General features: G+C 34.5%; 1 protein-coding gene across 5 annotated transcripts in view; it reads right to left on the bottom strand.

The window, feature by feature from the left end:
* LOC122842560 (collagen alpha-1(XIX) chain-like) overlaps window positions 1-14502 on the bottom strand; it is a 128542-nt gene that overhangs the window by 105635 nt on the left and 8405 nt on the right. For all 5 annotated transcript variants that reach the window (XR_006372582.1, XM_044136543.1, XM_044136544.1 and 2 more), the window contains exons 5-9: window positions 11963-12086; window positions 11020-11295; window positions 9456-9536; window positions 8336-8455; window positions 7252-7314 (exon numbers count right to left, since the gene is read on the bottom strand). Coding sequence is in view for 4 of the 5 variants with exons in the window: in XM_044136543.1 (XP_043992478.1) it covers window positions 7252-7314; window positions 8336-8455; window positions 9456-9536; window positions 11020-11295; window positions 11963-12086 (664 nt within the window). In the remaining variant the exon portion in view is untranslated. The remainder of the gene's footprint in view (window positions 1-7251; window positions 7315-8335; window positions 8456-9455; window positions 9537-11019; window positions 11296-11962; window positions 12087-14502) is intronic.

The raw sequence follows: 14502 nt of genomic DNA, 5'->3' as shown, positions 1-14502 counted from the left end.
TCCTCACCTATGGCTCCACCTGTTGAAATGATATTTAAGACTAAGTGCTGTTTTACGGGCAAAACAGTGTGAGGGGGCAATAATTGTAGTCTTAGTGACCTAAAAAAGTGATTAATGAGAGAAATCTTTGCCACTCAGTAAATGTCCATAGAAGCAAAGATGACTTTATTTTTACACATCTTTAGCAGTGGTGCCAATAATCATGGGGTGTGCTGTATATGTAAGCCATTTGTTGTTCACACAGCAGCAGAAAGCTTTATCAACTGGGTATGCTTAGAGCTGTTCACACTCAGATCCTAACCCCCTTTGCACAAACAGCTCAAACATCTAGTAGACGTTAGTGCTGCAGTGACAAGGACATGATTCCTTTCTGGACCCCACCCAGGACGAATGCCAAGTATGTCCAACACGGCAGACAGCCAAGCCCGAAATGCCAGTGCTAGGAACTGAAACACACATCTCTGCAGCAGTATGCAAAAAGGCACCCATGTTTTGGGTTAGTGAGTTTATAGCATCACTGTCCCCTATATAACTTCAATTTATTTCAGTAACATCAAAAACTTGCTTCAGTTACAGCAACAATATCTAACTCCATCAACTCAAAAACAAAAAAAGGAACACCCCAAAGTTATGTCCAGTGCTTCTTGGCAGCCTGACCTCCCTGTGTGTCCCACTGTGATGAAAACAGTATGGACAAAGGTTAGAGTAAGGTCTCTCATTCACACATTAGTGAATAGCATTATGGAGGCTTGTCATTGCGTCTGTGCTCTTGCTACTACAGCTGTCACACAGGTTCTTGCTGACACTATGGCTCAGCAGCTGCAGATTGGTATACTGTTTCTTAACAACTACAAAATGCTAATCCCTATCACTGTAAGAGTCATTGTGTTATACCAACAACTGTGATGATAACTCTATTAACTTGAAAACAGAGAAACATGCACTCAGTACTGGATTTTGATATGTTCATAGGCAATCTGAAACAAGACTTGAGGTATTGACATACATTTTAATGGAAAGGACATTGTGCTTTGTAAAGGTATTCAAACCTATGGACAAAATTGTACTTCAAATTCATTTTGTTCATTTTTGGTCTAATCTGATCAGAGGATCTTCTTCCACATTCCTACTTGGCTTGTGGAATAACCACAAATGAACCTCTTTTAAAATTTGCACTCTTCATGCCAAAGTTTCTTGCTTTTGTCTGTTTGAATGATATACTAAGAAGTACAAAGCAAGCTATTTTGGGATATTATTTCATAGCCTAAATCTGCTTAAAATCTTTTTACCTGTTTAAAGCTTACATGCCTCTAACCGGTCTGGTGTGGTCCCTGGTCTTGTTTGTTTACTAAAGTCTTGAGACAAATGACTAGCATTTGTCAGTCATTTGACTAATCGCAGTGTACAGCTATTGTACACTGCGATTAGACACAGGTGTTTTTCTAAATAGGAGATGTCTGAAGAATCTGTATATCATTACATTTTTCATTTTCAGTTGACAACCAAAACAGGCAAAAAAACAACAACAAAAAAAGAGAAATTTATGTTTTTTTGTTGGTTTTTTCAAATCAGATTAAAAAAGTGCTTGTTTTTCATATTTTCAATTTTAGTCTTGGATCAGAAATACAAAATGGAAAAACAAAGTCTAGGACAGAATTTAATTTTGATAATTAATAAATGCTTGTGACAAGCAAATTTGCGAGACATGGCACTAGAGAGGGTTTTGGTTGATATACAGTAAATGTATGTTCAAATTTTCACAATTTCATTAGCAAACATTGCCATTAAATTTGTAATTCTCTGACAGGACCATCAAACGACCAAAGGTTCATGACAAACGGAGGTCGGGCTGGAAGAATCCTAAAGGAGCAGATGAGTTTGACGGTCCTGCGCCTGTTTTTCTATTGCGTAAGTTGGTCAGAAATTAAAATTCAAAATATGAAGAATAAGTATTAAAAATTAATAACAAACAAAAAAAACAATAACTTTTTTTATATTTTGAGAATGAAAAAGAGTTAGTGAAGAATGGAAAGTACATATGATACATAGACTATGAAAAAAAGTTGGGAGCACTGTTTTTATTTTAGGGCATCAGAGTAAAGGAAGCTGAATACAAACATGTGAGACACTTTTCAAATTTGTCTTTGTAAAAGCATTTGCAAACCACTTCCAGCCAAATTAATAAATTTTCTGGGCACTGTAACTGATAAATAGGCAGATGCTTCACATTTCTTTGGACAAGAAAGAAAGAAAACTACAGGTGCCAATTCTAGGTTAAAATGTAGCACACCACACAAGCTGAGCTGCTATATTTTTATAATAGTTTGACCATTATTGTTACTTTTATTAAAAACAACAAAGTCCGTGTAACTTTTGCATTTATGAAGGTGACTCATACCATTTGTGAAGATATGAATAATGATATAATTTGGTTTTAATATGAATTGTAAGAATTCGCCATTTGCTAATGTCACTCATTGACAAAAAGATAAACCCAGTGTGAGGAAACTATATTCTGCATTGTTCCATCAGTTATTCAAATTTCCTTTCAGGCCTCTGACATAAAACCTTTCTTCAAGAAAACCTAATAACATTTTAACACAGATGAGCATAATAGAAACACTGAGCGGTTTAGGAAGCTTATCAAAATTTATGGTCAGCAACATACTGCTCAGACTGAAACTCCTGCAGCAATTCACTTTACAGGTGCAATGTACGTTCATTGAATTCAAGAGTATAAATGAAAACAGAAATCACAAGAGCATCAGATTTATGAACTGTGCAAAATAAATTAAATGTATTGTAAAAGTGGAAAAAAAACTTTTTCTTTCTTTGCATGTACATGCAGGAGCTGTAAATCTAGCAATAACAGGGTCTATGTGCAAGGCCAAAGAAAATGGATTTCCTTTCAAGTAAGCTGCATTCTTATAACCCACTACTTATCTGTTTAATTTCCTGGGGGATTCTGGATTAATCATAGCACTTTAATCCCCTTGCACTGCATAAGAATCCTCCATCAAACTCACTGTAATGCGGGATAGTACTTTCTATTGGAGTAGCACAGTTGAAGTAATCCCCTCACACTTTCCCAAGAAATTTTCGCCGTATAGGTCATGATGATTGCCCAGCAGCTCTCATTATGGGCTTTTTAAATGCCTCAAATTATCCAGATGCCTTTGATTAATCTCTACAAAGTCAAGTTAAGTTGTTACAGAGTATACTCACACTATTTTGAATCTCCCACCAAATTAGATGTTTCTGTTGCTAATTGAAAGTATTATGAGCTCACCTTATTAATCTTTTTTTCTTTTTGTTAACTCCCTTTATTTTTTAAGAGTGAAGATCCATGTAATAATCTCTGTTGGAGATTCAGAAATCAGTATGACTTAACAGAATTGTGCTGCTCTCATAATTTAGTTGTGGAGTAACGACAGGAAAGCTCAGCGTGAGTAAAAGAAAAGAAGCGGCCAGACGCTGCTCACACAAAGCCTGATGTTTTGGAATATCATGTGATATTCAATGGATAGTTTAATAGAACTGATATCTGTGCTAATGGAGATTTTTATAACAGCGGTGGTTGCAAAGAAATACAGTAAATGCAAATTTAACAAGATGTAAGAAGCATTTTTACCCCATAATGGGTGGCATTCTGCTGTTTGCAACTATCATCTGCTCGCTCCAAATGATGATCATATTCCAACTGTGCTAAGTACTTATAGTGCAGTATATGGTTTCATATCATATCACATAAAATCCCTATTTACTCAATTAAATCAAACCACCCTTTCAATGTGTTTAGCGAATGTACCATCAAAACTATTTGCCTCACTTTATTAAACCCATCAAACTCAGTTTGTTTAGACTCATTAAAACTTCAAATCAGGTGCATTAAATTATTTCAAAGCACCGCTCTGCGCTAATGGCTTGAGAGGCACTCTAGCTGCTGTGCCTTTTTAAGTGCTGATTTGAATTGTAATTTAAATATGGCCCTTCCAAACAGTCATTATGTCAGCGTTAACCTCAAGCTACTGTCTTTTTCCACGTTTTAAATGTGCGTCTTGTGTGCATCTGTTAAAGGCAATCACTTCTACTACAGGGGAGAAATATTAGCTAGCAAATTTATTGTAAACAAAGAGTAAATTGGAGCGAATTAACTTATCATTACTCAAAGTAGGAAAATACACAAGACACAAAATAACAATAACAATAATAATAAAAAACTGAGATCATAATTAAACAGAAAATTGTTAGTTATGTTGTAGAATCAATGTCTTCAGATTGACCAGATTGCACTGTGACATGATTTTGTGCAAATAGCTTTACTGATGTGTTGACAACATATAGTGCGCAAGAGAGGCTGAATGATAAACTATAAAAATGGATATCATAATTTAAATTAAACATCACATAATTTAAGACCTTTGCTAAATTTCGCTCACTTATAGAAATGACCCTCTGTGTTTCAATCCACAGATGTTTGTGTTTTGACCGTTTCGCTGTTGTTCTGTAATGTTCTTTATCATTATCATCATTATCTTAGCCTGTTCGATATTGTTACAAGGGTATTCCCATTTTTGATCTGTGTACTTTTGAATTTACTGTACTTATCTTATGCTATTCTCTGACCTTTTCCTTATCTATTTGTTAGACACAGGAATCTTCATAGGAATGTTCATCTCCATTTGGTATTCTTCCGTCAATTTCCCTGCTGTCATTCTGCCACATATGTTCCACATAGACAGTGACTAGTTTATCTGATTCTTTTGTCATTTTACCACCCAAACTTCAGCATGTAAGTTCTTGGTTTTTCAGAGTTTCTTGGCTGGATTTTTCCTTTCCACTGCTAGTTACTCTTTTCATGTTCCATATCCTGTTAACTCTGTTTCAAGATTTGTGACTTTTCTTTCTTATTATACCCGCTACATACCTTTCTCAAGTGGTTATCATTTTGTCCTTGCTTCAACAGCACACTATGGTAAACATACTACATTCAGAACTAGTCTAATCATTAAATTAGACTAGTGTGAAAACAGAAAAGAGTAAGAATAAAATAATACTTTTTTTTTTCTTTACTTGTTAAAATTTTTTACAGCAGGGCTTATGGTGTTAAATGCATTGTCCCTGAGCATGTTTTCCTTAACTTGATCAATTCTGTGTTCAAGTCTGTAATGGGATTTGCTGTCAATTCTGTTGTCTGGTCAGTAAACAAATGGTGCTAAGTATTGATTTTAAATAAAGACCTGAAATTTGATTTCAGGTGTGAGAAACTGACTCATGGCCAGTGAGCACACAATCAATGACAATATTGATACTAAAGGATTGACCTTTATTCATGAATAGCCTGCTTCATATCCATATCAAACCATTTACACAAAGAAAACAGATTTGACTAAATGTCATTTTAATATTCATTTTGTCCTTAAAGTCTAAAAAAGTATTGGAAGATTCAGCATTTGTAGAAAATGAGAAAGTATTAGAGGTCAAACTTGTTGAAAAAAATTTATTTTGACTTTCTTATTTTATTACTTCGGAAAAACAGGGGAACAGTCATAACCATCAAAATGTGACACTTGAGTAAACTCTAACAAAATATGTTTGAACTGTGCACACTGTGGCTACTGCGCACACTGTGGCTAACTTAATGTTAGGCTACATCAGTGACAGCGACAATATATTTGAGTTGCTGCTAAGTAAAGTGCATCGTAAATATTTTTATTTGCATCTGCTTTTAGAAAAATCCTCTGAAATAACTGTAGCTTAGCATTCCTTCATCAGTGTCTTGGCCAAGAAGTTGGAGGTGGGTCCTGCTAGTTAAAGGATGACTGTACAAAACCTTGATGCATAATGTTTAACAAGGTTCTTTTGGGATTTTTACTGTCCTTACATCAGGTGGTGTATGTTCATCCATTTTTTCCAATCTATAACTTAATTGTATGTAACTATATCCAGGGATGTTTTACCACCCAAAGTTTCTTTTTAAGTGAAGATGCCAACTGTACTGTTAACAAGTCAGGATTTTTTTTTTTCTATCCTTTGTCACATAGTTTCTAATTGTTGTTTTAAGCCATAAATTTAGTTATTGACAGTAAGCTAATTTTGTTATCAGATATGTGGATGTGTTGTTTACCTGCCTGACATGATACCTTCTCCCTGATAAAGTTTGGCCCAAAGGCTTTCAAATAACAGATAGTAATGAATCACCAACACTGCTTATCTTTTCAATTAAAAACAATAAGCAGCCAGTTATAACTTATGGAAAATTTTATTTAACACATTTATATATGCTTCATAGAATATCTAAAATAGTTTTAAGATGGGTTATATGGCATGTGTGGAGAGCATTGTGAGCATAACAACATATACTGGGTATGAGTGATGGATTGTTTGTTTGAGGTGATTGAGTCTTCAATTGAAGGGGAAACTTTTGCTTCACAGACAAAAAGTTCTAGTAACAATCTTACATATTTTAATACCACAACTACATGATGTTAATTAAGAGACCCTGAAAGCCCTCTGGTCTTATCACACACACAGTACTGCCACCTGTTCTGCTATGAATTCCATTCCTAGTTGAATGCATTCTCCTTTACAGCATTCTTTAACCTTGCATGAACAGTCAAAAGGGGATTTAATCGGCCAAACAATGGGTTTTGTCTGGGGAAAAATAACACTTTGTCAGGGGATTCAATGGTTTGGGTTTCCCCATGTCCTCCAGCTGACATAACACCAGCAATTTTCAGTAAGTGGGCATTTACAATTTACAATTCAACATGTCTATTGTGTTGTCATGAAAAAGGGGCATTCTCTTTTCAAACTATACCTGTTTTCTACTGATTGTACAAATCTATGATTTCCCAATTCACACTCCTTGGGTGAGTTGGGAAAAATTTCACCTTGTGGAGGTAATTGTATGGTAGCCCCACTGAAGGACCTTGACAGAAGAACATGAGACTTTGCCAGACACTACACACTGACATTTGCTCTCTGTGGGAGAGATGGATCCTTTCTTTTCCCAAACACTCAAGGATAAATTTGTCCTACAGAAAATTGCTGTCTACCCTGACATTTAGACCGTACAGAGTTCCTGAAAAACTAGCTGCACTGGCTAAATAAATTAATTCACAAAGGGATAAAGCAAAAGCAATGTCAGAGTCAAAACTGTTTGTGGAACTGACCAACTAGCTAACCTAAAATGGAAGAAGACTTCAAGCTCCAACATTTATTTAACACTGATTCAATTGTTTTCCTTACCTTGTCTCCTTTTTCCCCGTTTTGTTTAAACAGCCCAAGCATGCCTGGAACACCAGCATCTTCCTGTGAACACAAATTAGAAAGATATTTCAGAAGAGCCATTTGTATTAGGAAAAATTTAAAAGTAAACTGTTTTCTGACAGATTTAAAGTTGACTGGGATTACTTATTCAAATTCAGAAAAAATCCTATTGACTCTTTCCTTAAAAATACCTCACTCATTACTGCTGTTAAACATCTCTAATTGAAATGACTTTCTTCCCTTGTATATTTTGTACAAACACTCTTGGTCACCTCCGTGGATATTGACTCCCAGCACAAGCTATTTGTCTTTGGCAAGTCATTGTTTTTCAGCCTTGGGCTCCTTCATGAAAGATTCCAAATGCTAAATAGTCTTGGGGCAAAGAGAAATCTTTTCTTCATGTTAAACTTCAATATGTTTATCAATGTATCCTGCTTCAATGATCTTCTAAGATCTGTCATTAAACCTCCATTTAACATATTGCTAGAAAAGACTTGTGTTTTTTAATGGGGGGGTTTGTAAAGTAGACAATTCAGTCCTTAAAAAATGTAGAGGTGTTGCCTTTAGAACACGCTACAATGTTCTCCAGATTGGGAAGTCTACATTCTGAGATAGGCTACTTTTATTTCATAAAAGTATTTTTTTAGTATTATTTCTAAATTCCTTTAAAAATTTAAGGTAAGGCTGATTGTGATTAATTTATGTTTAATTTATGTTTCATACTTTCAAGGTATGTAGTTTTTCTGGATTTGATATTTGGACTTTACAGTTGTCAAAACATTAAATATGGAACTGGACATAAGCAGTATGAAGAACACAATTTTAATTTTAAAAAGGAGATTAATATTTGAGGTAAAATAATATTTTTCCCACATTTACAAAAGCACTGAACACTGTATATCCACCATGTGTAGAAGAATTGCACCAGCACCTTTTGGTTGGCTTTCAAAGAAAAATAACTTCAGGAAAGATTACATGATATATCAAATCAGAACTGGCACACTTACAGTAACCATTACCCTGTCGTCAATTTGAGGCTCCTGTTGGGAGGAATTGATTGTACCTTCTCTCCTGGACAGTGACATGTGTCAATTGATTGTGAGGTCGGCTGAGACGGCATCAGGGGACTCTGGGCTGTAACCAGAGGAGGGGAGGTCCCAATAAATGTCCTGTTGACTCCACACTGCATCAGTACAGAAATTTCACCAATTAGACATTTTATTTTGAGTTTGTCTCACAGTATAAAAATACTCCTTTATATACACCGGTATATCATATCTTCATGAACACATTGTTTGAGGTTAAAAGGTCATTAATAACTATAACATTAGCTCTCATTGACTCAATCGTGATGGAAGAGTCCTCTTATTTTGTTTCAGGGAGGGTATAATTTTCAAACAAATATATTCAATTATTATACTTTAATTATCTTATTCCACTGTGTAAGACAATTTGTTGAATCACAAATTTAATGTCAACTAAAAACCACAAAAAGTGTCTTCCTCTGAGGATATTCATTTTGAATTACAGAAATGTAGAAACGACCATTTCTATAATTTGCTACACTTTTTTCTAGTTACACTTTTTTTATTGCCAACTTAAATTCAAATTAAGGTTGCAGTAGGCAACGTTTATAAAAAAAAAAAATATATATATATATATATATATATATATATATATATATATATATATATATATATATATATATATATATTATTTTTATTAATTTGTTAAAGCTGTCACTGTCCTGACAGCATAATTTGAGACAGATATAATCTGTAAAAACATTAAGCTCATCTGCCTCCTCCCTGAGGTCCTACTAATATCTGCAGATGTACACTTTCTGACAGCCCCTTCAGAAACAACTAATCAGGTTTTTGTCTCAGATTACATTGTCAGGACAAAGTGACAGTTTAGCAAATTTATAAAAAAGTATATTTTTATTAAAGTTACCTACCTAAAACATGAATTAAAAGCAATACACTCTTTCTCTGGTTGAAATACAGTCATCAACACAATCCATTGACATATTTTCAGATAAAAGTTTTTATATTTTACAATTTCTTTTAAAAAACTGGAACGTAAATGTTTATTTCAGACTATCCAAGCACGCATCCTTTATTTTTGCTACAACCCAGCAGTTTTGTTGTGAGAATAAGTTGTGAAAAATGAAAACAGTTTACCTTTGGTTCAAGCAGCTCACAGCAGTTTTCCATTTCAGCCATGTAAGGGTCACAGTAGATCAGAATTTGCCTCAACTCAATCTATAAAGAAGAGTTCGAGTTAATACAAGATTAATGTCATTATCACGCTGTTTCTTTGGTTGCAACATTACAAATTGTCACTGGTTTGCTCTTTTATATTTACAGGATTGAGTGGAGTCTTCATCACAGCAAACAGCTTAAAAATTCTAGATCTAAATAACAATACTTCCTTAAGTGCTTTACCTTCTGCAACACGTTTACTGATTTATGTAATTCATGAATTACATGGGGTAAAAAGTCAGCTGTTAATCCTACTTAAGCCAAAGTCTATTCAAAGGCATGAGTGATCAAATGGCAAAGCTGACCTTAGTTTTTTTTTTAGCCGCCTGGTCAAGCTACGAGAGGAGGCGTACTGCTATGAATCAATAGAAGATTTATACCAATCAGAAAGGCATGTCCCTAAAGGATCATTTAAAATGTTGGAGTGCATTTTAATTGGTTGTCCAGGCTTGATCAAATTAGAGAAAAGTACCAAAACTTTCAGGACAAAACACTGTTTAATCTTTATACTATCCCTCATAATTATTGGCATCCTTGATAGATGATCTGTTAATACCCTCAGTATAAATTCATCTTCATCAATTAATCTTCAATCAAATTGTAGCTTCATCTTCTCACACACACTGGGGAATTTGAAGCTGCTCTCTACCAATGTGCTTTGGTGTTTTTGTGTTTTACCTAATTGACAGAACAAAGATTTTTTTTATCCAGTGCTGTATGACACAGCTTGACTTGAACTGTGGCTCTCACTATAGATAAGTAGGTATTTTCCTCAAAACATTTCTTAACGTATGTAAATCAACACATCTGCCTTACTTAAAGCACATGTTTTTTGGTCTTTCTCGTTTAATAAAATGACTAAGAAAAAAGTATCATTACTGTTCACCAGACAAACAGCAAGTTATAGAGTACTAATTAAAAATTTGATCCATTTGAATATACATTTAATATAAAAATATAAAAATTCTAAAATTACATGCTTAAATTACATACACTACTTAATTGCAACACCCACAGTAAAAAAATAACATCTATAATTTTTCGCACTCAGATTAATATTGTCATTTTAAAAAATAAAAAAAAATTGAATAAATTGAAGGCCACATGTGTAATAATCCAATAAAAAAAACATTCTGCTAAGTAATGCAACACTTTTTTGAAAAAAATATGCTAAGACTTAAAGATAGGGACCAGCACCATTTCCAACGCCACTAGGGACAAAGGTGTACAGAAAATGGATGGATGGATTTTAAGACTTAATTCATAGAAGCCTATTATATGAATTATCAAAATAATGCATTAGATACTCAAGTACTGGCATGCTGACATTATTATTTAAGCTAAATTTGTGAAGTGATAAACTCTCTCTTTTTTTTTATCACTTTCTATCATTTTAGCAACTGTGCCAGTAAATATGGTGCTGGATGTGAATTTATTCCAGAACAAAAATATGTATTTTAAAAATGAGTCTTTGGGAACATACATCCACCGGCCTTCCATCTTCCACTCGTGTACTGATGAGTGTGCGCCCGTTGAGATCGATGCTGTCCCTCTCATCAGTCATTTTCTTTTCAGCCAGCGTGCAATCGACATAAATGGAAACTGTGTCGCTGTGAACAGAAATGCCGAGCTTGTGCCATTGGCGATCAAAGAGGGCATGCAGGTCACGACTCTTAAACGTGTAGCGGAAAGAGTTTTTCAGCAGACCCTGGGAAGAAAACTCCACTGCTTTCTTATCACCATCAACCACCACAGACACCTGAGGGATTAAGAAGAGTTTAATAAGTGATTGCGCATAAAAAAAAAATAAAAAAAATTAGAATAGTATTTTGATTAATATGTAATCAAAATACATATACATAGAGCTGATCAGAAGTTTACATACATTCAACAAAGACATGAATGTCAAATGAATTGGGGGACTTTAAAATAAAATTTATGCTCATTGGGAAATTTTTCAAATCCACACAGGGTGCATACAATCTCAAATATACTGTATACAATATACATAAGCCAACTCTTTTAGGGGCAGCAACAAGTCTGGCAGGGTATTTGACCAATATTTCATTCAGTTAAACTGTCAGGTCTGATTAAAGGAAAATGACTACACATTTTTAAGAACATAGGAACCACTAAGACTCAGACCTATAATAAACTATAGAAATACTGGCATTGCTGTCCACAGGTAAGCAAGTTGAACAATATTCTCTGAAGAAAAGTCTTACGTCCTGACAAGTTGAGATTTAAAAGTTGTTTCTTTTGTTTTTTAGTTGTTTTTTTTTAACCTCACCACAAATCAGCAACCAACTGGGTGATGAACCCATCACAAAGAAGGCTGGTTTTGGAATGACAACAGAGTGACATTAAATGTCTCAACCTTAATGAAAATATATCCTAAAAAAACTGGTTCATTACAACACACCTACCTGACTGCTTCCTGATTGGTCAAATATTTGCCAAAGGTACCAGCGGTCTTTTTTTGTAGTTCGTCTCACACGGAAGATGGTGACCAGGGAATACTCATTTGAAAGTCCGTCTGGAAATATCGATCTGAAATAAATGTATCTTTATATTAAACATTTATTTTTTAATTGTCCAAACAGTCTCAGTCGATGGTGTCAGTGGTCAAAATTCTTTAGTTAATGTTAAAAGCTTTCATGGGCTGCATATTGAATGAGCCAATCAACTTTTGTGATCAATAAAACATTTCAGAATCCTCTTGATGCAGCGGCATTCCCATAAATAAACATGACTAACGCAATTCCATTTAGTGTGGATTTTTTATTTTTTTTTCCAGGATCTGATGTCATTCAGATAATGAAAGCATGTAGACATTGATCCAAAGCTTAATCTTTTAGTACACCAGAACACCAGTTACACATGAAAAATAAGATGCAATCACATGTTCATCTCTATAATATGCACTGCTTAGCGAAGTGGAGTCCAGTTGAAGGAAAAAAATAAATAAAATGAGGCACATAAAGGAAAAACAATATCAAATACTAAACAAGCTTTTCCCCAAGTTTTTGCTAGACTTAAAATTGCAAGTTACATTGCATCAAAGAAAAGAAAAATCAAAAAAAGGATGCAAAGCATTTTGTTAAATATAATTATCTTCTGACCATAACTTCAGTCAAATTAACAATTAAGAATAAAAGAGCATAAATATACAACACGATCAACAAAAATAGTAATAATAATCCAATGATAAGGTCAGTGAGACTGCAGCACGTAGTTGTGAGACAGGAAGAGTGATACACCTTCCTCAGACAGATTGGAAATTAGTTTTCACTTCCATATATCATCTCCTATTCCCTCACTGCCTCATACCTGCTACTGTTGTATTTGCAGAGATTTTATTGTAAACGGTACATGACTAAAATAAGAAATGCACTGAGTTAGAGCACCTAAAAGAACCAAATTCCCCTGTAGCACCCTGAGGACTGTGAAGGTAATTTCTGGTCTTGTGCATGATACTATTTCAACTACAGATGAATATTATTATTAAAAGTGGCATCACAGTTTCCACAGATTTTACATTTAATTTTAATATAACATTCAATTCAAAATTTCAGAGAGAAAAAAAAGGCTATGGCACCTGTTGCTGTTAAATTTACCTTAAAAATTACATTATAAGGATAAGGAATTCACCTAAAAGAAGACACTGAACTCGCCAGAGCATATTTATTACACATAGCTACTGAGACATGGTAAATGAACACTCAGCAGACTGCATACTGTTTTATTTAAGGCCAATAGAGTTAACACTCCTATTTACTATTATTTCAAAGCTTGGTGCTTCTATGTTGAGGATACATTTTATTTCTGAGGGATTCAAAAGGTTAAACGTCTTGATCTAGTCCTGAGTGCTCTCAATGACTGAAGTGACAAAAACTCCAAATCTTAAAGTTTGAATGCTGTGTTTGATTCTTTGCTGAAACGCCACTCTGCATGCTTAAATAGATGTTAATGAGTGCATAAGAGGGATGTTCATTCATTCTCCTCACCACCGTGTTATATTGCCAAAAGCGCTTTTACACTGCGTGATTCTGCCAACTCCGTCTCTTACAAGTCTCATTTAAATATGACTAATGTGCAGTGGCTAATATGATGTGGAATCAATTTAATTGACTTTTTGATTACATACAGCAATGAACTTTTATTTTCTCTCAAGCCAAGTGATGGTTGAATGCTATGAAAGTCCACAGTACAGTTTGATGAAGACAAATACACCCCAGTATGGAGAAAAATCCTCCAATCACTACCACAACTCTCGAAAGTGTGCATAACTTGTAAAAGTATCAATATCCAGTATATAGTAATTTATGAGGTGTAAACTTTTTCACATTTTGTAACCAAAGGTCACATAAGTCAATGATTTTTATTGGAATTTTGTTTGATAGAACTATTAAACCAATGCTGCACACCAAGCTGACCAAATCTTACCCACGGTGAAACGTAGTGCAGGCACCATCATTAGGTGGTGTGTCTTTCCTTATACCTGATTTTGCTTAGGTGTAGCAACTGAAATATCAATAAAAGATAATAAAAAATACAGAACACTAAGGTTCTACATGGCAATATGCAAAAAGGTTCAAGAACCATGGATATTTTCAAAAGAAACTTTTAAAAATTAACTGACAGCTTATGCAACAGAAAAACAGATTTTAAATAAACAATAAAATTTTCTCTGTGGTGATGGTGGTTCTCATCACTCCTGTTACATGCTTTTGACCATATATCTTGCCTACGTGACGTGGTCCACAGTGTAATCAGAAGCAAAGGTTTGAAGGTCTGTCAGAGGAATGCTACCAGTTTCACCAAAGTGACCAGCTTAAAAGAAATCCAATCCTGGTGGATTCTTTTAAAGGAATCAGAGTCAAATTGCTGCAGTTCAATCAATCAAACTATAAATACTAACCTAGCTGGCTGACATTCCTCTCTCTCCTGAAAATGTTAAATGCAT

Source organism: Gambusia affinis, linkage group LG13 (genome assembly GCF_019740435.1).
Source record: "Gambusia affinis linkage group LG13, SWU_Gaff_1.0, whole genome shotgun sequence".
NCBI classification, from domain to species: domain Eukaryota; kingdom Metazoa; phylum Chordata; class Actinopteri; order Cyprinodontiformes; family Poeciliidae; genus Gambusia; species Gambusia affinis.
The sequence above is the reverse complement of the archived record's forward strand: the minus strand, read 5'-3'. Positions and strand labels throughout refer to the sequence as shown.